The 27,995-nt window shown below is 38.0% G+C and overlaps 2 protein-coding genes across 10 annotated transcripts in view; one reads left to right on the top strand and one right to left on the bottom strand.

Annotated features, from left to right (window-relative positions):
• Positions 1 to 12,836, top strand: part of LOC130910242 (growth factor receptor-bound protein 10-like) — a 104,734-nt gene extending 91,898 nt beyond the window's left edge. For all 5 annotated transcript variants that reach the window (XM_057827351.1, XM_057827350.1, XM_057827352.1 and 2 more), the window contains one exon: positions 40 to 12,836. In XM_057827351.1, coding sequence (XP_057683334.1) covers positions 40 to 186 — 147 coding nt within the window. In that variant the 3' untranslated portion in view covers positions 187 to 12,836. The remainder of the gene's footprint in view (positions 1 to 39) is intronic.
• Positions 12,837 to 25,952: 13,116 nt separating this feature from the next.
• Positions 25,953 to 27,995, bottom strand: part of LOC130910209 (triple functional domain protein) — a 121,484-nt gene continuing 119,441 nt past the window's right edge. For all 5 annotated transcript variants that reach the window (XM_057827251.1, XM_057827252.1, XM_057827255.1 and 2 more), the window contains 2 exons: positions 27,848 to 27,986; positions 25,953 to 27,770 (listed from right to left, as the gene is read on the bottom strand). In XM_057827251.1, the coding sequence (XP_057683234.1) occupies positions 27,204 to 27,770; positions 27,848 to 27,986 (706 nt within the window). In that variant the 3' untranslated portion in view covers positions 25,953 to 27,203. The remainder of the gene's footprint in view (positions 27,771 to 27,847; positions 27,987 to 27,995) is intronic.

The raw sequence follows: 27,995 nt of genomic DNA, 5'->3' as shown, positions 1-27,995 counted from the left end.
TGTTCAACAATGTTAACCGTCCTCCTCCATTTTGTAAAGTGGGAAGAAGATGGCCAAGTTTTCTTCAGCCTGGACGACGGCGCCACCAAGTTCACCGACCTGATCCACTTGGTGGAGTTCTACCAGCTCAACAGAGGAGTGCTGCCCTGCAAGCTCAAACACCCGTGCACCGCCGTGGCCTTGTGACAGTCCTCCTTCTCTGCACCCCTTTCAATTTTTGTGTTTGCACACCTCCCTCCTTCCCAAACCACCTATCCGCCCCGGTGAAGAAGCGAGCCCAGCTTTTCTCCGCCTTATTGCTTTTTTCGGAGATTCCAACGGGCGTCAAATGTCGCGAATCGCCGACTCCTTTGCCACGGAAGCTCGCCGACGACAACTCTCCTTCTCCGTAACCTGCCCCTTATACCCCAGGCCTGATAAGCTGTGGTGCAGGAAGCGCCACCATACGTCTTCTTCATTGATCATCAGGGATGGAGGGGAATCCCTCCGGATCCGGAGCGAACTTTGGATCCGAGAGGTTTTCTCAACCTGTGCAGTCCAGTCTGGATAAGCTGACACCGTGACACCGCCCGCTCCACCAAAACCAACCCCGTTCCCACCGTAACCCGCCCGCCCTACGTGTGTGGCTCTACTGCTGTGTCAAGGATCAAGTCGAGCGTGAGGAGAAGGATCTAAACAAGCGGAGATTTATCAGAAAGGACAAAGGAATGTTTATCAGGAAGGCCGTGACGAGCCTCTTTTAGACTTGATTACTTGATGTCATTTTGATGCTGTTTTATTACTGTTGATTCAATGCAGAACTAGTTTGCACTTGCGCGCGGGGGGAGGGGGCTGGCACCAGTCAATCATCATCATCATCATCCTCCTCCTCTTCTAAATGGGAGAAACATACATTTCAATCTCCATCCATCTACGTTGATGGGATTAAAGGGAAAGACAACACGTTGCAAGGATATAAATTGCATATTTCTTAGACCTCTGTTAATGATGAGCACAGCCGTTTTGGAGGTTGGTTATACCCAAGCACATACACACTGATTCTCGAGCACAGGTGCGTGTGATAATGGGTATTCATGAGGAAAAGCGGGTAATTTGAGATACTCATATTTAATTGGCTAAAATCGTACCGCATTGATAATCATTTTAGGCAGACACTCACAATCTGATGTCCGCACATGCAAACGCTATGTCTCATTATTATAATAGAAATAAAATTGATTACCGTAATTTTCTGTTTTAAGGAGCACCTGATCATAAGCCGCCACCCACCGAATTTGACACGAAAATGGCATTTTTTCAAAGATAAGCCGCACTGGACTATAAGCCGCATAAACATGTCCTCACTGGGTTATTTACAGCAACAGTAACAGTAACAATTTATTTGACAGTGGCATCATAAGGCCAAATAAACCCCAAGAAGCTTTGAACCAATTGGCTGCAGAGCTTCACTTGGCCATCATTGCTCCCTTGGGGGAGACAGTCAACCTCTGCTGTTAACACTGTTGTCATCCATCATGCCTCCTAAAATGCACCGCAATGCTACAGATGTAAATTACAGTCGGGGTGGCGCGGCTCAGTGGTAGAGTAGTTGTCCCCCAACCCGGAGGTTGTAGGTTCGATTCTCCGCCCTGATGAACTCGTCTAAATGTCCTTGAGCAAGATACTGAACCCCACGTTGCTCCTGGTGCTGCGTCACCAGTAGGTGGATGGTGAGATAGTGTAAAGCGCTTTGAGCGCCTTGAAAGGTGGAAAAGCGCTATATAAGTATAACACCATTTACCATACAGTCAAAATTCATGTTCTGTGAAAATGATTTCTTCAGTTACTGTTCTAGTTGTTTCATTCATTGCTAGTTATGGAATTTGGTAACACTTTATTTACAGTGGTGCCACAAGACTGTCATAAGACCATGATAATTATGCCGTGAGCATTACTGAATGCTCATGACAGATGTCATTTTGTGTCATCCGACAAATGGTCTCGCTTTTGAATGAATGTAAAAGAATCCCAGCTGGACATAAATGGAGTTAGTGACATAATTTAGCAAAGAACATCAATTTTGAGTGTAATTTACATCTGTAGCGCTGCAATGCATGCTATGAAGCATGTTGGACGACAACAGTGTTGATAGCAGATGTTGTCTCCCCCAAGGTAACAGTGATGGCCAAATGAAGCTTTGCAGCCAATTGGTTCAAAGCTATTATCCCAAATAATCGAGCAAACAAGCCACACTGGAATATAAGCTGCAGGATTCAAAATGAGGGGTAAAAAGACAAAATATTTCCTTTCATTGTTTGCAATAGACGTCCAATTTATTGAAATTGGCTGACCAATTGGCTGCAAATCTTTATTTGGCCATCATTGCTCCCATGGGGGAGACGGCAAACCTCTGCTGTTAACACTGTTGTCATCCATCATGCCTCCTAAAATGCACTGCAATGCTACAGATGTAAATTACAGTCAGAATTCATGTTCTGTGTTAATTATTTCTTCAGTTACTGTTCTAGTTGTTTCATTCATTGCTAGTTATGGAATTTGGTAACACTTTGTTTGACAGTGGCGCCATAAGACTGTCATAAGACCATGATAATTATGCCATGAGCATTACTGAATGCTCATGACAGATGTCATTTTGTGTCATCCGACAATTTGTCTCGCTTTTGAATGAATGTAAAAGATCCCAGCTGGACATAAATGGAGTTAGTGAGAATAATTTAGCAAAGAACATAAGTTTTGAGTGTAATTTACATCTGTAGCGCTGCAATGCATGCTAGGAAGCATGTTGGACGACAACAGTGTTGACAGCAGAGGTTGTCTCCTCCAAGGAAGCAATAATGGCCAAATGAAGCTTTTTCAGCCAATTGGTTCAAAGCTATTATCCCAAATAAACGAACAAACAAGCCACACTGGACTATAAACGGCAGGATTCAAAATGAGGGCAAAAAAGTAGCTGCTTATAGTCCAAAAACTACGGTATCAAGAAAAAAATATTTCCTTTTATTTTTTGCGATGGACGTCCAATTCATTGAAATTGGGATGACTGCCTGTGAATGCTCATCTTTCAATGCCACTGATGGTGCGAAACCAATCCATGGCAGCCAATGAGTTAAAGCGGAAGTTGAGAATTTTTGACATTAGGCCTTATCTTCAAGTTAGCGGGGTTTAATTAGTCTGTGGAGTTGATTTCAACAAATTCCGTGCAGTATGTTAATTATTAATTTCAGTGCTTCGGAGTGGCTAAGCTAGCGCGAGTCAATGGTCCCTTCCTAGCATGCCAATAAAATAACGATACGAACAGATCTAACATAGTCAAATAAATTCACAATGCTGACCGTTGTTCAAAATACCCATGTGGTTAAAACAATGTCGCACCCAACTGCTGTAATTCAATTATTTCTACGGGACTATTTTTTTAGACGTGTAATGCGACCACAATAAAGAGGAGTGCTTCGGCCACTTGTACCAATGCTGCTTTCGAGGAAGGTGGGAAGTCGGACTTATCCATCCTTGGATGGTACCAGTTGCGACCTCAAGGCGTTCCAAGCGTTTATTTTGACCATCAAGACATGTTGACCTCCAGCAAACATGGTTTCTCGTAAGTGACCAAATAGCAGAGGAAAAACTACAGCTAAGGTAAATAGACACTGTAAACTGCCTTCATTTGTTTTCCTATTGTTGTTAAACTACTACTAGCAGCGCATTTTGTCGAATGACGTCTGATTGAAGCAACTCGTGAATTTGGGGTACTTTTTTTCTGATTTCGTGACCAGTTTGAGTGGCGTTCCAATGATATTTATCCTGGTCTGAGGTTGTAAATCTCCCGATTTTCCACTTTCCTCGAATTCAGCGTCAGTCCACAGTCTTGACTGACAACCTAGTGAAACGTGCATTTAGAGGCTGTGGAAACAGAAGAAATGGGCAAATTAGTTTCCACAAATTCTCTACGAAGAACGAGGAACAATACAAAGTGTGGATACTTGCTGCCAGCTACGACAAACACACCGGTGCAAAAAAAATATCACTCCGCTCTGGGGCCTGATTATTGCTTATTACAGATATTATGCGGCAAATTATGTCACTACCTCCATTTATGTCCAGCTCGGATCTTTTACATCCATTTAAAAGTGAGACAATTTGCCGGATGACACAAAAAGACATCTGTTATAAGCTTTTATTAATGACCATGGCAGTGTCATGTCATAATTATGATGGTCTTATGACAGCTTTATGGCACCACTGTCAAATAAAGTGTTACCGAGTACCATAGCTTGCAATATATGAAACAACTGGAACAGTAACTGAAGAAATAATTAGCACAGAACATGATTTTTGATTGTTATTTACATCTGTAGCACTGCAGTGCATGCTAGGAGGCATGTTGGATGACAATAGTGTTGGCAGCAGAGGTTGACTGTCTCCAACAACGGAGCAGTGATGGCCAAATGAAGCCTCATGAAGCAATGAAGCTTTGAACCAATTGGCTGCAAAGCTTCATGGTGGTTCATTTGGTCTTAGACAGTCTTATGGTGCCACTGTCAAATAAAGTTTTACCGGTTAATATCTTTTGGTGTAAATATCCCGTAATACAGTGAGGACAGCTGCGGCTTATAGTCCAGTACGGCTTATCTATGAACAAATGCTATTTTCAAGTCAAATTTGGTGGGTGGCGGCTTTTAGTCAGGTGCGGCTTATAGTCCGAAAATTATGGTACAAAATGTTGTTCATCCTGCAATTATTGACATGCGATTGTAAGTTTTAATAACTTCATCCTGAAAAAATAGCCAACACTATTGATTGCATGGGTCATCAGTGATTTTCATGCGTGCATATGTTGTTTTTTATTGGCATGCCAGGACAGGCTCATTGACTCGCGCTAGCTTAGCCACTCCATAGCCCTGAAACTAATAAATAACTAACTAACTGCACGGAATTTGTTGAGATCAAACTCACTGACTAATTAAAACCCCGCTAACTTGAAGATTAAGCATAATGTCAAAAATTCTGGATTTAGACATAAATCAGAAATTTCTATTGGGGATGGACTTGGACATGATAAAGTTGTCTTTCCCTTTAAAAAATATATATATTGGTGAGGGGGACAGAAATAGTCACGTGATGATGCAGTGCCTTTTCCGAAAGGTTTGGGAACATCATAGAGCGGTGGCCACACTACTGTATTCGACTGCGCTAGAGAGGAGGAACGTCCGAAATCCGCCGACAACTTTTTGAAATGAAAACGGCTTCATTTTTGGGCTTTGTGAATGTCTGTTCTTAGCCGGAGCTTGCACATTGATAGCGAAAGGTCGGGAAGCATCCCCGCGGCCCCCCGCCCCGCTTAGAAGAGACAAATCAAAGAAAAGCACTCCCATTTTTTTTTTTTTTTTTGAAAGTGTGGAAATGAACAAAAATAGACTTGAAGTGTGAAACTCAGCTGATGCGCATCAAACACACAATCAAATGAGCTTCACTTGCCTTAAGTGAAAATAATGAGCCTTGTATATAATTGAAACGTATGAAGATGCACACACATCCCATTGACGGCGATGGGCGTCCAATTTGTTGAGACTGTGAGAGTCAAAAATGAATTGGACGTGCATCGTCGTCAATGGCAGGGAATGAGTTAACAAACATTTTCGGGGGGAAATGGATGCCACTGTCGCGACTATATGCTAATCATACCTAGGCATGTGCCGGTATGAGATTTTGACGGTATGATAACCTTAAGCAAAAATACCGCAGTTTCAATCACACTATTGCAATTATAGATCTAAAATGTGTTATTTTGAGATGTATGGGTTTAAAAACAATGTCTATTGAACAGGATTTTACACAACATATTTAAAAATTGGAATATCAACATGAACATAATGTTAAATAACAAAATAAAATTTAAATGACTAGAACTTACAGACTAAACCCACATCCACAGCTCAAAAAAAGTAACTGAACTTAAACAGTATATGATTGAATTGATTTTGTGTAAAAACACATACCACTACGACTATTGATATTAATTACCGTATAGGCCCGAATATAAGACGACCCCCTCTTTTTCAAGACTCAAGTTTGAAAAAAGACTTTTTGAACACCAAATTAATTTTTATACAGAAAATATTTACAGTACATCCAAAACAAATGATGATAACAATATATTTGAGAAAAAAAGCATGTTATTTTACTTCCTTTCAATAATATAATATCTAATATAATATCTGAACATTTAAATTAGGGCTGTCAAACGATTAAAATTTTTAATCGAGTTAATTACAGCTTAAAAATTAATCGTAATTAATCGCAATTCAAACATCTATAAAATATGCCATATTTTTCTGTAAATTATTGTTGGAATGGAAACATAAGACACAAGATGGATATATACATTTAAACATACGGTACATAAGGACTGTATTTGTTTATTATAACAATAAATCAACAAGATGGCATTAACATTAACATTCTGTTAAAGCGATCCATGGATAGAAAGACTTGTAGTTCTTAAAAGAAGAATGTTTGATGAAAGTTATAGAAATTTTATATTAAAACCCCTTTTAATGTTTTCGTTTTAATAAAATTTGTAAAATTTTCAATCAGAAAATAAACTAGTAACCCGCCATTGTTGATGTCAATAATTACTTACACAATGCTCATAGGTGCTGAAGCCTATAAAATCAGTCTTACCCAAGCGCCAGCAGAGGGCGGCAAAACTCCATAAAACACAACAAGTGAGTGTTTCACTGTACTGTCATTTAAATCTGTCCGAGCGGGGCATCTGCGTTAATTGGGTCAAATATTTTAACGTGATTAATTTAAAAAATTAACGCCCGTTAACGTGATAATTTTGACAGCCCTAATTTAAATATGTAAACCAAAGTGCAATCACATTCGTAAATGAATGGCTTCTGGTTTTTTAAATGTAATTAAACCAATCTATTGTGATAAAACAACAAAATTGCAATTACTGCATTAACATCAAAGAAGTCTAACTGTAACTTTAGTCTTGAAACAAATCTGAATAAGGAAAAACATTGCAATAAAGCAATGCAAACTGGTTAAACTTGACAGTAGCTGAGATCTTTCATGACAGAACATCGCTTCAATGATATCTGGCGCCATCTAGCGTCGTGAATGGGGAGAGTAGCTGAGATCTGTCATGACAGAACATCATAGAACGCAAATATAAGACGACCCCCTCTTTTTCAGTCTTATTTCAATGCAAAAAACATCGTCTTATATTCGGGCCAATACGGTAATTAGTTGGAAAGCAAGAGACAGCGCGTGTGTATGACTCGTATCATTATTTACACATTATACACACACTCAACTAGGGCTGCAGCTATCGATTATTTTAGTAGTCGATTAATCGATGAACTAGTTAGATCGAATAATCGAGTAATCGGATGAACATGAAAAAAATTTAAATACCTGAGCTGGGCCTCAAACAATATAAAGAAATAAAAATAATAAGGGTCTGCATATGTACAACAAAAGAACAATTGGCTAACTTACATAGCAAAAGTCAACTAGCTTAAATGCTATAAAATAGTAACTTTAAAAAAATTTTTTTTTTTACATTGCTCATAAAAGGTTCAGACATATATTCCCACAAAAATTGGCTAAATATACCTTTAAACTAAATGACGAATGCATTAAAAAACATTAGCTCAAACAAACACCTAGCTTCTGTTGGTCTTAACAGCGAGCAGCTGGATTTGGCCATGTAAAATGAAGCAGAATAGAGAGCAGTGTATCCACCCAAATCAATGAAACGAAATGCAAACACTTTCAAAAACAAACCATTACAACTTAAACGAATACTCGAAACAGCAAAATGTAATTCGAATCTTTTTTTCTAATCGAATACTCGAGTTAATCGATTAATCGTTGCAGCACTACACTCAGCCACCCTCTCCGAACACAGAAAGTCGGCAGAGAGAAAAAAACACCACAGGCTGTATTATGAAAATGTTATTTAATTTGAACAGATGTTTACAATGGTGGAAAACTTTACAAAAGTTGGCTAATAGTAGCGAGGAAACTAGTTAGCCATCTTGGCATGCTAACTAGCCAGTAGCCATGTTATCTGCTTCGTTAGCAACGACGGGACATAAAAATTGCTAATATCGTACTACGGTATGACGGAAACTTTTAGTGGTTTTGAAACCGTGACATTTTCATACCACGGTTAACCTAAACCGGTAACCGGCACATGCCTAATCATACCCAAATCTGTTGATAGGCTCGCATCAGTATTTCAACAATGGACCAACATTTGATTCATTTTCTGGGAAATGGAAGTGAAAGAAGGTTCTACTTATTTGATAAATGTCATTGTGCTGATTCCGTCATTTTTTTTCTTTTTAAAGAAGCAATCCAAATTTTGTAGTTTTATCAGTTCTTGTGTACCCCCCCACGCTTTAATTCCGCCCCCCTCAAATCCATCTCGTACCAGAGTTTAGCACAAAGGCACGGAGACGTGTCACTTTGCCCCATGTGACCAACCGGGGCGGACTCTGTCCCGGGAATGGATAATGCTTGAACCCCCCACCCTTGCCCACCTGTGTCCAGCCTGTAAGCTATGAGCCTGTGGTGAATAATTGCGTGTGCGCATGAGAGAGCGTGTGGTTTGTACGGCTCGACTGTTATTGTAAACTGCTGGTCATCCGACTTGCCTTGTAGAGATGGAAAAGGAAGGTCAGGAAAGTCAAGCGATGCCTTAGATTCACGTGTTATAAGGAGAGGGGGGAGCTGAACCACATCACTAGACATCAGTGGGCACGATTCCTTACCCCCGATTAATTTGAAATCACTGTGTTCAACATGAAAGAGCCATCGCGCATGAAAGGAAATGTGTACTACCGGAATTTGAATTTCTAACCCTGATTTTTTCCCCCCAAATTCGGGATAAACATTTTAACACGGAATATTTTCTGCGACAAAAATCAGTAGTGAAAATTCAGTCGCCAAAAATTTTGAAGCAAAAAATTCAGTTGCAACATCCCTGTAACCAGGGAGAACTAATCGATCCCAGTTTAATTTCATCAAGACTAGGGTTGGGTGTCAAGCATCGATGGGATCCGAGACTAACACTCCCAGAAGCGTCCGATTTTTAAAAATTTCGATTCCAACTTTCGATGCCCTGACTGACGACAGGAAAAAACAAGAAGAAGCCACATGAAGACGAGCTCCGTTACGAGTAGGGTTGTTCCGATCATGTTTTTTTGCTCCCGATCCGATCCCGATCGTTTTAGTTTGAGTATCTGCCGATCCCGATATTTCCCAATCCGATTGCTTTTTTTTTTTTTTGCTCCCGATTCAATTCCAATCATTACCGATAATTTTTCCCGATCATATACATTTTGGCAATGCATTAAGAAAAAAATGAATAAAACTCGGACAAATATAAACATTAGGCCTGCAGCTATCGATTATTTTAGTAGTCGATTAATTGATGAACTAGTTAGTTGGAATAATCGAGTAATCGGATAAGGAACACAAAAAAATTAAAATAGCTGACTTGAGCCTCAAACGGCATAAAAAAATTAATAAATGAGGATATGTGTGCAACAAAAGAAATATTGACTAACTTACATAGCAAAAGTCTGCAAGTTTAAATGCTATAAAAATTTACAATACTCTTAACAAATAGTTTAAACACATATTCCCTCAAAAAACTAACCTAACCTAATTATACCTTCAAACTAAATTACAAATGCGTTAAGAAAAATATTATGTCAAACAAAAAGCTTATGTTGGTCTTAACAGGGAGCAGCTGGATTCAGCCATGTGAAATGAGGCAGACTAGAGGGCAGTGTATCCACCCAAATCAATAAAACTAAATGGAAACACTTTCAAAACAAACCATTACAACACCACTTTAATTAAACGAATAATAATAATTAGAGCTGGGAATCTTTGGGCACCTAACGATTCGATTACGATTCAGAGGCTCCGATTCGATTATAAAACGATTATTGATGCACCCCACTCCTTTTTTTTTTTTTTTTTTTAATTTGTTTTGTACATTAGTTCCAAAATTGTTCAAAAATCCTCTCAGACTAAACCAAACTACTATTTCAGTATCAAGTTAACATGTAGCAGTAAACAAATATACAAAAATAACAGTAAATAAAAAACTCCAGTCCCCATTCTATATCAGCAGCTTTAAACTACTTTCAATTAATTTAATGTTGTGAATCAACCGTTAAAGTTGTTAAAATTGCTCCTGTTATTCCATAATTTCTCTTTTGTCTACTTTCAACATGTAAAAGTTTTAAAACTATTTTAAAGATAGATTCAAGTCAATATTTTACCGATTTAGGAGTATTTTAGATAAAAAGTTAATTAGGTTCGCTTGGAAGGTTCGCAACAACAGCCTTGCAGGGAAGTGTACTGCTTTAAGATGGCGGCCGTTACTAACGCCCGCATCTAGTTTTTTGTAGATGTGCTGGTAACGATACCAAAGCTATAATGCATCTAGTCCTATATAAATGATATCTACCGTAACATAATGTGGCTTGTAGCAGCTTTTCGGCAGCAGTCAGGTATGTTGTTGTTTTTTTTTTTTATCTCGTGGCATGAGTTGAGCTAGAGCCGTGAGTTGAGCATTGGCGTTACCCGAGGGGCCGGGTAATGAGAAGCATGATGTTTAGCTACTCTCGCTCCGTCCCTAATTGCGTACCAAAGACCGCGTGGCGCGCTGAGTGTGTCGTACTTCTGCTTTACTTGGCATATTTCAATAATCGGAATTTGGATGTTTGTGAACCGTTCTCGAATCTTCCACGGCCGAATCGCGAATAATCTAAAAATCGGAAATTTTGCACACCTCTAATAATAATACTTAATCCTGGTTTTAAATGTTCTACATAAGGAATAACTTTTGTACACCACCAAACAACGCACAATTTGACACGAAAATACATTTTACCGAAGTCGCTAATTATCAATTTTTCATTATCATCTTTCTCCAATTAACACGACTTGAACCTACTGCTGGACAACTGAAAGACAAGAGCAATGAACTATCTCTCTTCCCCTCTCGCTGTAAAAAAATAACTTGCGCACAGAAGAGAACCCAAAGCGCGACCGGCGGGTCCCTACCTGTCTCATACACAAATTTATTTTCGAGTCTTTTGGAAAAAAAAGTGAATCTCTCGCTCAGTAACCAGCTGCAACCATCTTATCGTTGTGCGTGCGTCCGTTAAAGGTGTCTGGGTGCCAGACGTGTCTTGAATTTTCTAGATAGATAGATAGATGCCCATCTACTAACAGCTGTCATAAAGTTATTAGGGAAAATTGTTGTTGAACATTTATGAACCGTAATCGAATCATCACGTGTCGAATCGCGATGCATCTAATAATCGATTTTTTTTGGCACACCCTTTAGTAGAGTCCGGAGTTACAATAGTGACATCTTATGGACGGATGAACAATATATCAGTTTAGAAAGAAATCAAACTTAAAAAGTAGTTGACTTAAGATCAAGGAACAGAACACTCCCCGGCTGACCAGCCCTTAACTAACTTGTATAAATCGCTCCTAAAACAAACGATGCAATACAATAAATGCCTGCAGCATAAGACACTCTAAAACATAGGCAAAAGAATATGTGTAAATGTTTTCTCTTTGTGAAAGTGCACTCCTGTGGAAAGAAACTTCATCATATTCAAGTTCAAAGACTGATATTTAAGTTAAAAATTACCCTGTGAGAAATTTGTAGTTAATTGAAAGTTCATATAATTTAAAAAATAATCGAGAAGTTAAGAAATTAATTATGCAATTTTTTTTTACCCTTTCTATTAGAATAATTGAAATCGGGAATCGTTTGGAATCTGAATCGAAACATGGAATCAAAATCGGAACCGTTCAAATTCAAACGATGCCTAACCCTAATCAAGACGTTTGCTCGGCAACGTTTTCAACGGATCGATTGTTTCCTTCATTTTTTGCGACTGAATTTTGGCTACCGATCTGTTTTTTTTTTTTTTTTTTTTTTTTGTGATTTATTTTTTACTGAGTCGTTTTTGTACAGATGTATGAACAAGTATCTGAACCTTTTGGAATTTCTCACATTTCTGCATAAGATCACCATCAAATGCGATCTGATCTTTGTCAAAATCACACAGATGAAAAAACTGTTTGCTTTAACTAAAACTACCCCAAACATTTATAGGTTTTCATATTTTAATGAGGATAGTATGCAAACAATGACAGAAGAAGGGAAAATAAGTAAGTGAACAATCACATTTAATATTAATATCCCAGGAATCTGACTGAACTCCAGAAGTTTTAGAGCGAGGAATGGGCCAAGATTAGTCCTGATCGATGTGCCAGACTGATTTAAGTTGTGGTTGAAGTTATTGCTGCCAAAAGGGTGATGGTCACACTTATTTTTCCTCCTTCTGTCATTGTTTGCGTACTATCCTCATTAAAATATGAAAAACTACAAATGTTTGGGGGGTTTTAGTTAAAGCAGACACTGTTTTTTCATCTGTGTGATTTTGACAAAGATCAGGTTGCATTTGATGGTGATTTTATGCAGAAATGTGAGAATTTCCAAAAGGTTCAGATACTTTTTCATACCTCCGTTGCTGATTTTTTTGTGAAATTTATTTTGTGGCTGAATTTTGATGCTGCAAAAACAAACAAAAAAAAAAACTGTTAGAAATTCAAACGAATGCTTCCGTAGGTCGAGTGCATCCTTGGTTTCTGAATGAATGAGTATGTGAAGACTATGGCGGCGATCGAACACTGTACCTTAGGTCACAGATCACTATGTACGGCCGTTATGCTTTGCCCATAACGCTGTGTAAAAATGAAGAATGCTATTTTGTCCTGAATTCCTTTTTGTTGATGATGTGTACATTATTGACATTATTGTGTATTTTCTTATCGGTTTTTGTCACAAAATGACCTTATAAATATCTATAAAAAGAATACACCACACTATATACAGTATTAAATTAAACTTTAAAATTTCATTTTTAAACTGGATTTTTTGGGGGAGGTCCAACTTTTATACTGGGGCCACACTGAAAAAAAAAAAATTAAGAGTCAAGTTAAGAAATTGTTATAATGTTGTAACTAGGGCTGCAGTTATCAATTATTGTAGTAGTCGATTAATTGATGAAGTAGTTCGAATAATCGAGTAATCCAATAAGGAACATGAAAAATTTAAATACCTGAATACCTAAATGAGGACCTAAGTTCAGCAAAAGGACAATTGGCTAACTACATAGCGAAAATCCGCTAGCTTAAATGCTATAAATTGCTAACGTTTTTTAACAATGCTTTTAACCAATGGTTCAAACACATATTCCCACAAAAAATGGCTAAATATACCTATAAACTAATTTACGAAAGCATTTAAAAAACATTAGCTCAATCAAAAAAAGCTTATGTTGGTCTTAACAGGGAGCAGCTGAATTCAGCCATGGGAAATGAGGTATGTCATATTCACTATTGCCACTAGAAGGCAGTGTATCCACCCAAAACAATAGAACTAAATGCAAACACTTTCAAAACTTATTATAACACCACTTTAATTAAACGAATACTCGAAGTAGCAAAATTTAATTCGAATCTTTTTTTCTAATCGAATTGCTCGAGTTAATCGATTAGTCGTCGCAGCACTAGTTGTAACACAGTTATCCAAGAAAAGATGCTTGAGAAATGTGTTATTTTTCATGTAAAAGAAGTGGCAAATGTTTGGTGAAAAGTCATAAATTTCAATGGAAAGGTCATGTTTTAGAGAGAAAAAGACAAGTTGCAAATATAGGAAAAGTCAAATTTATTGCAAAAACATTTGTATTTTTTTGGAGGGAAAATTCATTTAAAAATTGGCACATTAATGAGGAAAAAAGGCAAAACTATGAAAAGTCCAAAACTTTCTTGGGACAAAAATTCCATCTAAAAAAAATAAAAAAAATCTTCGGAGAAGAAAAACAATATTAGTTGGTAAAAACATCAAATGTTTAAAGTAGTAAACATTTTACATGAATAAAGCTATTTTTTGTGAATTAAACATCATTTTTCCCAATAAAAATGTCTGAAATTTTCATGAGGACTCACTAATAATCTCTATAATGATAAATCTATAATAATAAAAAACCCACATGAATTTAAGCAAACATTTCAAGTAATATTGTGACTATTAAATATTTCATATTTCCCCCTAGTTAGTGCGGCCCTAATACTCATACTTGATTCTGTTTAATCTGGTTTTATGTTAACACCTCGCTGACAGTGTTGCATTGGATGTCACTTATCCATTTCATATTTTCATGAAGAAAAAAAAAGCTCATTCACGTTAAACACACAAGTCATAGCGTTTTTTTCTTTTCATGGATGCACATTGTATTGGGATACTGGTAGCAGCAATGTTTTCGACGGAGTGGACGTAGTGGTGCCTCGGGTTTCTTTGTAGTCCGTCCACTTGCTCTGGATTTTCCACTCAGTTGTCATCAAACCAAACAAATCCTATTGTCCACAATATGTTCATAAGCTCAGTCTTCATAAGCTCAAGTCAAACAACAAATGCGTCAGGGAAAGGAAACCGGAAAAAAAAAAGTCCACACGTGAATTGTGTTTCATCATGTTCTTTTTGTGCTTTTTGCTTCATATTCTGCAAGCGTCAATACAAGCTCCTGGATCGACATTGTATCCTGTTCAGGTATTTTTTGTACAAATAAGGGACTGATATACTCTCTGTTTATTGGAAATTAGAATAAAATACAACGTTGCTATAAACCAAATGGCCTGGCGTGCTGATCAGTCATTTCTTATTATTGCAGAAAGATAAAAATAGACAAAGGAGTATACAGTGATCCTTCGTTTTTCGCGGTTAATGGGGACCAGAACCCAAGTGAAAAACCGTCAAGTAGCAAAAAAAAAAATTGTGTGTGTGTGTTCAATGTATTCATTCAGATTTAGCATTGGAAAGTATCTGAACCTTTTGGAATTTCTCACATTTCTGCATAAAATCACCATCAAATGTAAAAAAAAAAAAAAATCTGTTCTTTGTCAAAATCACACAGATGAAGAAACAGTGTGTGCTTTAACTAAAAGCGGCCAAACATTTATAGGTTTTCATATTGTAATGAGGATAGTATGCAAACAATGACAGATGGGGGGGGGGGGGAATATGTAGGTGAACATCCTGGGATGTTTGGCATGAATTGCTGTCTTTAAGTCATGCCACAGCATCTCAATGAGGTTCAAGTCTGGACTTTGACTTGGCCACTCCAGAACGTGTATTTTGGTTTTCTGAAACCATTCTGAAGTTGATTTACTTCTGTGTTTTGGATCATTGACTTGTTGTAGCATCTATCCTCTTTGTAGCTTCAAATGTCTAACAGACATCCACAAGTTTTCTTGCAAAACATCCTGATAAACTTTTGAATTCATTCTTCCATTAATGATTGCAAGTTGTCCAGGCCCAGAGGCAGCAAAACAGCCCCAAATCCTGATGCTTCACGCTGGGGATGAGGTGTTGATGTGTGCAGTGATTTCTGTAAGTCTGTAGCAGACACTCTAGGGTTCTTTTTTTTTTACCTCTCTGAGTAGTCTGCACTGAACTCTTGGCCACTCCTTGAGAGAGAAGCAACAGTGCCAAACTCTATCCATTTGTAGACAACTTCTCTGACTGTCGATTGATGAACATTCAGACTTTTTGAGATGGTTTTGTATCCTTTCACTAGCTTTATACAAATCAACAATCCTTGATCGCAGGTTTTCAGACAGCTCTTTTGACCGAGCCATGATGCACATCAGACAATCCTTCTCATCAAGACAATTTTTACCTGGTGTGTGTTTTATAGTGGGTAGTGCAGCTTTAAACCACTCATCAGTGATTGGGCACATGCCTGACTTAAAATGTTTGGTAAAAATAGGTTTCCATTGCGCTTTAAGTCTCCTTAGGCAGAGGGTTCACTTACTTATTTTTTCGCTTGCATGCTATCCTCATTAAAATATGAAAACCTACAAATGTTTGTGTGGTTTAGTTAAAGCACACACTGTATTTTTATCTGTGTGATTTTGACAAATTAGAGATTAGCAACTTTTATAGCCAATTTAAGTTGTTTTATACTTAGTGCTGTCAAATGTATTGCGTTAACGGGCGGTAATTAATTTTTTAAATTAATCCCGTTAAAATATTTGACACATTTAACGCATGCACAGAATGACCCGCTCATGCATTGCCTCAAACAGATTACAATGATGCCATTTTTTTGCACATTGAGACCTAAGGCCAGAGAAATGCGAGTGGACACAGGCGTACATTGGATTGTGCCGTTTATTGGCATAAGCTTTGGCAACTCTTTCACAACAATCATAACGGTTGTGGTGAGCGACGTGGGGAAGAATGATAGGAGATGAACTTAGTCTTAACATACTTCATTGAGCACAACGCAGAACATATACCATTTGCTGCCACCACTGACAGTCATGGTTGCCCAACTTCCCATCATGCATTTGGGTGGAACAGTTAAGTCGCTACAGTATCATTTAGTGAAAGCACAACAAAAATAATATTTCTATCTCTCACAAAAAAAAAAAAGTGCACAAAAAGAAAAGCGCTCAATGCAAAGAGAACTGTCATTTCCAATCAAAATACCTATGCAAAATACACATAAAACCTACTCAGACTTTGGTCAAACTCTATTCAAACATTTCGTTTAGCTCAATAAATACACTATATGGCAATATTTACCTTGTGGTGTATTTCAATCACCACCTTACGTACTGTGGAAGAACGGCAGGGAGCCCATGTGACGTCCCGCTTGGCGACGTCAACAATGGCGAGCTATTAGTTTCTTTTTTGATTGAAAATTTTACAAATTTTATTAAAACGAAAACATTAAGAGGGGTTTTTATATAAAACTACTTTAACTTGTACTCACGTTTATCTTTTAAGAACTACAAGTCCTTTTATCCGTGGATCCCTTTAACAGAAAGAATGTTAATAATGTTAATGCCATCTTGTGGATTTATTGTTATAATAAACAAATACAGTACTTATGTACAGTATGTTGAATGCATATACCTATCTTGTGTCTTTATCTTTTCATTCCAACAATAATATACAGAAAAATATGGCATATCATAGAGATGGTTTGAATTGCGATTAATTACGATTAATCAATTTTTAAGCTGTGATTAACTCGATTAAAAATTTTAATCGTTTGACAGCCCTAGTTATACTTATATAAAAATAATTAATCAGGATTTTATGAGGGAACGACTCACTTTTTTGATGCCGCTGCTCATGGAGACTCGTATATGGCTAAGGTTGGTGCCTGTTTTGGTTTTAGGTCGGTTGCAGCTTTGGTTTTGAAAATATTTGAATTTGAAGTTTTTGAAAATAGGCCTCCTACGAATCAGCCCCGTTTCCCTTGTTACAGTGGGGCAAATAAGTATTTAGTCAACCACCAATTGTGCAAGTTCTCCTACTTGAAGAGATTAGAGAGGCCTGTAATTGTCAACATGGGTAAAACTCAACCATGAGGGACAGAATGTGAAAATAAAAAACAGAAAATCACATTGTTTGATTTTTAAAGAATTTATTTCCAGATTAGAGTGGATAATATGTATTTGGTCACCTAATAACAAGCAAGATTTCTGGCTGTCAAAGAAGTCTAACTTCTTCTAACGAGGCTCCACTCATTACCTGTATTAATGGTACCTGTTTTAACTCATTATCGGTATAAAAGACACCTGTCCACAAGCTCAGTCAGTCACACTCCAAACTCCACTATGGCCAAGACCAAAGAGCTGTCGAAGGACACCAGAGACAAAATTGTAGACCTGCACCAGGCTGGGAAGATTGAATCTGCAATGGGTAAAACGCTTGGTGTAAAGAAATCAACTGGATGCTATTCAGTATTCTTTCTCCTCCAAACACGAGAACCTGTGTTTCTACCAAAAAGTTCTATTTTGGTTTCATCTGACCATAACATATTCTCCCAGTCCTCTTCTGGATCATCCAAATGCTCTCAAGCGAACCGCAGACGGGCCTGGACGTGTACTGGCTTCAGCAGGGGGACACGTCTGGCAGTGCAGGATATGAGTCCCTGGCGGCGGATTGTGTTACTGATAGTAGCCTTTGTTACTGTGGTCCCAGCTCTCTGTAGGTCATTCACTAGGTCCCCCCTTGTGGTTCTGGGATTTTTGCTCACCGTTCTTATCATTTTGACGCCACGGGGGGAGATATTGCATGGAGCCCCAGTTCGAGGGAGATTATCAGTGGTCTTGTATGTCTTCCATTTTCTAATAATTGCTCCCACAGTTGATTACTTTACACCAAGCGTTTTACCTATTGCAGATTCAGTCTTCCCAGCCTGGTGCAGGTCTACAATTTTGTCTGTGGTGTCCTTCGACAGCTCTTTGGTCTTGGCCATAGTGGAGTTTGGAGTGTGACTGACTGAGGTTGTGGACAGGTGTCTTTTATACCGATAAGGAGTTAAAACAGGTGCCATTAATACAAGTAACGAGTGGAGCCTTGTTAGACCTCGTTAGAAGTTAGACCTCTTTGACAGCCAGAAATCTTGCTTGTTTGTAGGTGACCAAATACTTATTTTCCATTCTAATTTGGAAATAAATTCTTTAAAAATCAAACAATGTGATTTTCAGTTTTTTTTTTCCACATTCTGTCTCTCATGGTTGAGGTTTACCCATGTTGACAATTACAGGCCTCACTAATCTTTTCAAGTAGGAGAACTTGCACAATTGGTGGTTGACTAAATACTTATTTGCCCCACTGTATTTATATGTACTGTACATATGGCGGAAAACACAAAGGTGACTTGAAGTTCTGCTCTGAGAACCCCAATTTGGCCAAATTTCAAAATTGTCCTATATACATGTGTGATACATCATTGGAAAGCTTCAAATCTCAATTTTCTGGGGGAAGAAAATTTTTGAACCGGAGGGCATTTAAAAAAATAAAATAACATTTTTTTAAACAGCTAAAAGGTGAGAGCACGCGAGAGCATAATTAAAGACGCCATGATTTTAATGAGATATAATCGCATACGTACCTCTTTTTGATCCAAAAACTCCATGTTGCATGTATCACCGAGTGTCAAGACACAGATGTGAAAGGCCACAGCCAGATTTTTGGGGGGATTTTATGGGTGAAACATGGTAATATAACAAGGGTCAAGATGCAGAAATCACAGATATCAAGGAGTGGTCGAGATTTTCATATATTCACACTTTTAAACGTCTTTTTTTTTTTAAATCAACTTTTCTTTGTTTGGATCAATTATTTATCATTAAAAATATTGGGGAAAATGTGACTGTAACGAAAAAAATACAATTAAGCGATAGTTATGAGGTAGACATCCGTGACTTATTTACAGACGCTAATTTTTTTATTGTGACGTAATTTGTTAAAAAGTTTAAAATATGCGAGTGAATAATTTTTTAGTATTTTTTTTAAAAAACTAAATATAAAGCATCGATTAATGATTCTAAGCTAGAAATGACAGACATTTCAAATGGTAAATACGATTACTTACCTTCTTTATATGGCTAGGTTGAAACAAAAGCGGTTGCGCGACGTCTGTAAACGGGGGTCTCCAGGGTAAAACGGACAAATTAAAAATAGTTTGGGGGCTTAATGTGCCATGAATCTGCTATGGCAGCATATAGACATATTGTTCTATCAAACACAGCAGTTCTTTTGGCTTAAAATACAGCAGTTTATTTTAAAGAGGGGTTCAAGAGCAGAAACTGCTTTTTCAGCATTGCCTGTGTTTTCCACCATATATATATGTATGTACGTATATATTAGGGCTGTCAAAATTATCGCGTTAACGCGCGGTAATTAATTTTTTAAATTAATCACGTTAAAATATTTGACGCAATTAACGCACATGTCCCGCTCAGACAGTATTCTGCCTTTTGGTAAGTTTTACAGCAAGGCTTTTTGTGCTGTCTAACAGCGAACTCTTGTGGTCGCTTTGCGAAATGGTTTATTGTTTACTTGCCAGTTCAATATGGCTGCACGACGTCTCGGGCTGACGCATACGTTGTAATGTTGTGCTTATATGATCCTTGGAAAAGATTTGTCCGTAAGTATGGTTGTTGTAAAGAATGTACGTATTATGTTAGTAAGCGAAATGTTATATTTTTTGTATGAGACGCTTTTTGTTTATGTTTAGTGAACCTGTATAGCGTGCTAAGCTAATGTTGTTGCTAATGCAATGCTTGTGTACTTTTTTTTTTTTGTAGTTTTACGACGGTCTAAAGAGGACAATGGTTTGAGGCTATTTTATTAATAAATCAGATGAAAAAGGAAGAAGTCTGATTACTAAGGCGTCATTCACTAGCTGTCTAGCTTTGGAAAAAGTAGACGCTTCGGAGTGAGGACAGCATAGACAGATTTAAATGACAGTAGAGTGAAATGCCCACTACAATCCTTATGTACCGTATGTTGAATGTATATATCCATCTTGTGTCTTATCTTTCCATTCCAACAATTTATTTTACAGAATATATATATAATTTGCAGAAAAATATGGCATATTTTCTAGATGGTTTGAAGTGCGATTAATTGCGATTAATTACGATTAATTAATTTTTAAGCTGTAATTAACTCGATTAAAATTTTAATCGTTTGACAGCCCTAATATATATATAATATATATATATATATTACATTTGTGCATCAGGAGGAAATACCTTTTACTTGCAAATTTTAAAGCAAGTACTTTTGTACTTTTACTCAAGTAAATTTTTTCTTACATACTTGTACTTTTACTTAAGTATTTTTATGCATCTGTATCTGTACTTTTACTTGAGTAAAAAAAAGTAAGTACTTCATCCACCACTGGAATTCATGGACTTCACTTGACAGGTGTATATCATTGGAATTGACGGATATTTCCGTCATCAGAATTGACGGATACTCAAATCCTAATTTTAGGCCTAATCCTTACCCTACAGATGAATTTAACCCAGCATATTTACAAAAGGATAACCATTTTATGTTCAATAGCTGAAAACTGGTGTTTACCAAATCATGTAAGTGCAAGCAGCACCGCCACCTGGTGGTAATATTAGGTGCTACATGATCCCATGATCCGTCCTCCCAGAAATCAGCAATTAGTTATCAGTTCATAATCGTATCAGTTTTTTAAATATTTTATGGCCAGTGGCGCCACCAGGGGTGATTCTGCATGCTTTCCTCAAGTATGAAATTTCTGATGTTATAACTGAATTATTAGCTGTTGAAAACTTGCACAAAAAAAAAAGTTGCTATTTTGGGCAAAAACATGTTAAATATTGCTATTCATCCTGAACATATTGATGATCTCTGCATTTGGTGATTTATGTGCATCTAGCATACAATTTGAGATTTTTATAGCCATTTTAAGTTTTCTTATACTTGTATAAAAAAAAAAAAAAAGAATCGGGATTTCATTCGGGAACGACTTCAAATTTTTTTATGTCGCTGCTCATGGAGACGCATATATGCCTGAGGGAGGTGCCTGTTTTGGTTTTAGGTCTCTAGCGACTTTGGTTTTGAAAATATTTTAAGTTTTTGAAAAAAAGCCCCCTACGGATTGACCCTGAGCCTCGTGTCCTGTCAGCTGATTGTGAAGTCTATGATTCAGCCATGTTAAATGAGTTTGGTGGTCATATTCGCTGTTGCCACTAGAGGGCCAGATGAATAAAACGAAATGCAAACACTTTCAAAACAAACCATTAAGCCACTCTAATTAAACGAATCCTCGAAGCAGCAAAATTTGATTGGAAGCTTTTTTTCGAATCAAATTACTCAAGTTAATCGATTATTCGTTGCAGCACTACTCGTGATGATTGTGACATGGTATTAAATCAATCGACTGTTCAACGATGTTAACCGTCCTCCTCCATTTTGTAAAGTGGGAAGATGGTCAAGTTTTCTCGTTGCAGCACAAATTTGTTATAGACTTCTGCTCCATAGACTCATGTTAAAAACTGATTCAAGCTTAAATTAGAAAAAACGAATGCCTCATATTTTCAAATGGATCATAGACATCATAACTATTGAATTGTCACTTCATCATTCTTTACGCGACGCCTTATCAGGCATTTAAGCTTTGCTTACGATTGGATTTAACTACGAAAACTGTACCGCATACAAACAGGAAGGATTGTCTCAGGAGGGATTTGTTCGAGGATTCAAGGTAAATATTATATTTTTTGTACCATGCATGTGTGATTGAAGCATTTATTCGCAGGAATTTTCTTCTTTGTTTACACATGGAGGTAGCTAATTTTCGTAACTGACTAGCCTCATAGTTGTACTTTTAACCAAGAATCGAGACTGTTTTACGTCCATATTTATAAAGAATTCAGGGATTTAAGCATTTAGTCACGAGAATATTCCCCATAAAAGCTCTGTTTACGCCAGGCGGCCGCTAGCCTCATTCGCTAACATAGTAGCATTGTACTTTGTCAATATACGTAAAATAAACGCTCACTGCAGGGTTTGTTTGCTTTTTAACCAAGAATCAAGACTGTTTTACGTCCATATCAATGAAGAATTCAGGGATTTAAGCATTTATTCACAAGGATATTCACCACAAAAGCTGTTTACGCCAGGCGGCTGCTAGCCTCATTTGCTGAAGCATTATACTTTGTCAATACACGTAAAATAAACGCTAACTGCACGGTTTCTTTGCTTTTAACCAACAATCGAGACTTCTTTACGTCCATATCTATAAAGAATTCAGAGATTTATTCACAAGAATTTTTGCCAGAAAAGCTCCTTTTACGCTAGGCGGCCGCTAGCCTCATTTGCTAAAGCATTGTACTTCGTCAATATATGTAAGATAAATGCTAACTGCGCGGTTTCTTTGCTTTTAACCAAGAATTGAGACTGTTTTACGTCCTATATGTATGAAGAATTCAGGGATTTAGCATTTATTCACAAGAATATTCGCCACAAAAGCTCTGATTACGCCAGGCGACCGCTAGCCTCATTCGCGAGCATAGTACCATTGTAATTCGTCAATATACGTAAAATAAACGCTAACTGCACGGTTTCTTTGCTTTTAACCAAGAATCGAGACTGTTTTACGTCTATGAAGAATTCGGGGATTTAAGCATTTATTCACAAGACGTTTTGCCAGAAAGCCTCCTGTAACGCTAGCCTCATTCGCTAAGGCATTGTACTTCGTCAATATACATAAAATAAACGCTAACTGCACGGTTTCTTTGCTTTTAACCAAGAATTGAGACTGTTTTACGTCCATATCTATAAAGAATTCAGGGATTTAAGCATTTATTCACAAGGATATTCACCACAAAAGCTGTTTACGCCAGGCGGCTGCTAGCCTCATTTGCTGAAGCATTATACTTTGTCAATAGACGTAAAATAAACGCTAACTGCACGGTTTCTTTGCTTTTAACCAAGAATTGAGACTGTTTTACGTCCATATCTATAAAGAATTCAGGGATTTAAGCATTTAAAATAATTTTCTACACGAAAGCTCTGTTTTCGCCAGGTGGCCGCTAGCCTCATTTGCAAACATACTACCATTGTCCTTTGTAAATATCCGTAAAATAAATGCTAATTGAACGGCTTTTTTTGCTTTTAGCCAAGAATCGAAATTGTTTAACATCCATATTTATGAAGAATTCGAGGATATAAGCATTTATTCACAAAAGTTTTTGCCAGAAAAAGCTCCTTTTACGCCAGGCGGACGCTAGCCTCATTCGCTAACAATATATAGTGTATAATGACAAGAAGGGGCTATTCCATTCTATAAATTGTGATTGTATATAGAATTAATAATCTATTTACATATTATTTATAACTGATTCTGCAGGTTTTCCTCAAGTATTAAGTTTCTGATTGTTTTTTTTTGTTTTTTTTTCTTTTTGTGAGTGTTGGATGTCAGTCCAATATTTCATCTCATTTTGTCTTTTTTTGAACTGGAAATCCATGCACTACTATTGCGAAAAATAGATTTTGATTGAAAAAAATAAAAGTTTCTGATAATAAATTGATTTATTAGCTGTTGAAAACTTGCAGTTAATAAAAAAAAGTAGCTATTTTGGCCAAAAACGTGAAAAAATAATCGGGATTTTATAAGGAAACAACTGAATTTTTTTTAATGCCGCTGCTCATGGAGACTCATATATGGCTAAGGTAGGTGCCTGTTTTTGTTATAGGTCGGTAGCAGTTTTTGTTTTGTAAATATTTGAAGTTTTTGAAAAAACGCCCCGTTTGCCATGTCACGTCAATAGTTTACGAAGTCTATGAATTGAGATTTTGTTTGTGCTTATAAACTACAATTAAACCCTTTTAATGGTTGTTGATTTAAAAACCCAACGGTGAATCAAAACAATCTTAAAAAGGGCTCGTGTCCGTTATGTTTAATCTTCAAATAATTGATGGCAAAATTAAAATATTTACAAGAAAATATGATCTGTACAAAGAAATATACATGCAAAGGTACAAAATAAAAACAAATAGCAAACATGTACTTTATGACAAGAGTGAAATGTAGACAGGTAACCGATAAAAAAAGAAAACAAAACAAACCTTAAACGGAGGTATCCAGTTCAAGTTTGTACACCTTTTCAAAATAAATAAAATGTCACACGGGGACGTTTTAAACTTGCTGAATTTGGCAAAAAAGGGGTATCTGTACACAAACAAGTTGAACAAAATGATGTACAAAACAGCTCCTCAGATTCAACTTCACTTCTGCATTTTGTTCGTTTTTTTTTTTTTTTTTAAACATCGCTTTTTGACATTTGTAAACAATCATTTCACAAAGCCGACTCTGTGAAACATACCGAGAAACCCTTTAAAAAAAATACAATACCGCTAGCAACTTTGGTGTACCCATACTACACAGGACAGACAGTACAAATAAAAATTTGATCAAACCGACTGATGATTGCAGTTGATGAAAACTACCAGCAGGGCCGGCAGTACCGAGTACGTGCAGTCCTCCGTACTCGTTATTCTTATTACACATGACGAATGTCTTCATAAATAGTTGCATAAAACATTAAAGCTGCAACATTGCACATGAGAAACAGAAGGTACGATGAGTGTGTTTTACACGTTTTGTTTTCTTCAGGCGTCGACGTCGTATACGCCACTCACGAAAAGTTCGGGATCTCAGTACAGTTATTTTAAGTTTGACCTTAAACAAAAAAAACTTTCTGTGACTCCTCAACACTAGAGGAGTTACAAAAAGGCATCAGTTCGATTCACGCTGGATTTCAGCAGAAAGCGCAGCACACCCCTTCAGTGGGATGAAAAAATTTCTAACTTTTGGAATTTCTCATCTATCTGCATAAAATCACCATCAAATGTGATCTTTGCCAAAATCACACAGATGAAAAAACAGTGTCTGCTTGAACTAAAACCACCCAAACATTTCTAGGTTTTCATATTTTAATGAGAGCATGCAATCATTGACAGAAGGGGGGAAAAATAAGTAAGTGAACCATCAGTCTAAGCAGACTTAAAAAGCAATTGAAACCAAATTTTACCCAACAATTTAAGTCAGGTGTGTTCCCAATCACTTAATGAGTGGCTTAAACCTTCCCTGCCCACTATAAAACACACACCTGGTAAGAACTGTCTGATGTGCATCATGGCTCGGTCAAAAGAGCCGTCTGAAGACCTCTCTAAAAGTCTGGATGTTCATCACCGACAGTCAGAGAAGTTGTCTACAAATGGAGAGTTTGGCACTGTGCCTTCTGTCCCAAGAAGTGGCTGTCCACCAAAGATGACGCCAACAGTTCAGCGCAGAATACTCAGAGAGGTAAAAAAAGAACCCTAGAGCGTCTGCTAAATCTCTGTGCTCACATCAACTATATGTAAAACTATGGCCAAGAAATTCAGTTCATGGGAGGACTCCACTGCTGTCTAAAAAAAACATTGTTGCTCATTTAATGTTCGCAAAAAGGCACTTGGGCATTCCACAGAGGTTTTGGCAAAAAAAAAAAAAAAAATTGATTTGTTTGGGAGTAACACAAAATGTCATGTGTGGAGGAAAAATAGAAAAGCTCACCAACATCAACACCTCATCCCCACCGTGAAGCATGGTGGAGGGAGCATCATGATTTGGGGCTGTTTTGCTACCTGGGGGCCTGGACAACTTGCAATCATTAATGGAAGAATGAATTAAAAAAATTATCAGAATGTTTGGTAGGAAAACCTGAGGCCGTCTGTCAGTTGAAGCTAAAATAAGGATGGATGCTGTAACAAGACAATGATCCAAAACACAGAAGTAAGTCAACTTCATAATGGTTTTAGAATACACACTCTGGAGATAAGTCAAAGTCCAGACTTGAACCCCATTGAGATGCTGTGGCGTGACCTAAAGACAGCGATTCATGCCAGACTTCCCAGGAATCTGACTGAACTACAGCAGTTATGTAGGGAAGAATGGGCCAAGATTAATCCTGATCGATGTGCCAGACTGATCTGCAGCTACAACAAGCGTCTAGTCGAAGTTATTGCTGCCAAAGATGTGGCCACAAAATATTAAATGTGATGGTGCACTTACATATTTTCCATCTTTTTGTCATTTTTTGCATGCTATCCTCATTAAAATAGGAAAACCTACAAATGTTTGGTTGCTTTTAGTTAAAGCAGATACTGTTTTTTCATCTGTGTGATTTTGACAAGATCAGATCACATTGGATTGTGATTTTATGCAGAGATATGAGAAATTCCAAAAGGTTCAAATACTTTTTCATACCACTGTAACTTTTTGTAAGTCATGTATAGACAAGTAAGGCTTAATTAAACAGCTATTGTTCCATTGACAGACAATGTCTGTTGTTGTGGGATCTCGGCACGGCATGTCCTTTCTTGAAGGCGTACGAAAGTTTTGAGTGTAAAAGAGCCAACCAAATCGCACTGGATGGCATCACTTTCTCAATCGGGCCACCTTTGGACCCCTGCTAAGGAAAATAAATTACTTGTACGGTACTATATATATTTTTATATAATTTTTTTGTCTTTTTACATGTTTTTCTGTAAATGTGAGTGTAAAGCAGCAAGCAGCAGTAGACGAGGGCATCCACGAACTTTGTGTGAATCATCGTTTTGTGAAGAAGGACCAGCTCGGCATTTCTTTTGGCGTGGCGGAAGTGACATTCGCGCTTGACGGGTACCTTTATCGCCTCATTTTACTTGATTGTACGTTATGGCAACTATCCCGGCCCTCGGCAACCCGAGTTCAGACCCGATTCTGCAGGCGGCTCCGTATGAAGCCGCGCACCGCACCGATGGGCCGCGCGTCAGTCTGGTGCTTCCTGCGGTCGATGAAAGAGACGAGGCGCGAAGTGTCCAGGCAGCGCTCGCTAGCGGGGCGTCCGTCATCGTCGACGGCGGCGGAGCCCCGTAGCCACGCTTCCTGCAAGCACAGCCCCGAAGGCGGCCTCCCGGCGGGGTCGGTCCTAAGCAGCAGACGGACGAAGTCGCGCGCCGCCTGACTGACGGCGTGGAAGTAATCCTCGGGGAAGCTGAAGTCCCGGCGGCAAATGTTGAGGCAGGTCTCCTCGGCGCTCTCGTCCAGGAAGGGCGAGGCACCGCTCAACAGCACGTAGGCCACCACGCCGACACTCCATACATCCGACGTCAGCGAAACCGGCTCGCCCAGCACCAGCTCAGGAGACGCGAACTCGGGGCTGCCCAGCAGCGGATGCACGTAGGGGGCGCCGCCCAGCTGCACGGCGTCGCCTAGGTCAGTCAATTTGACAGACGGTTGACCGCCAGGACCGTGGACCACCAGCAGGTTTTCGGGCTGAACAAGCAAAACATAGCAGCTATTATACAAACTCCATACTAGTGGTAGCAATGCTCTTTTTCATCACTTCTTACTTTGACGTCCAGATGAGCAATTCTGCTGTTGTGCAAGTAATGTAAAGCATCCAAAAGGTCTCGGAGGTAGCAGGCCACCTTTTCCTCTGTAAGATTGCCCCAGCTGATGATGTAATCAAGGAGACGACCTTGGTCGGCCCTGAGGATG

Source organism: Corythoichthys intestinalis, chromosome 22 (genome assembly GCF_030265065.1).
Source record: "Corythoichthys intestinalis isolate RoL2023-P3 chromosome 22, ASM3026506v1, whole genome shotgun sequence".
Lineage (NCBI taxonomy): Eukaryota > Metazoa > Chordata > Actinopteri > Syngnathiformes > Syngnathidae > Corythoichthys > Corythoichthys intestinalis.
The sequence above is the reverse complement of the archived record's forward strand: the minus strand, read 5'-3'. Positions and strand labels throughout refer to the sequence as shown.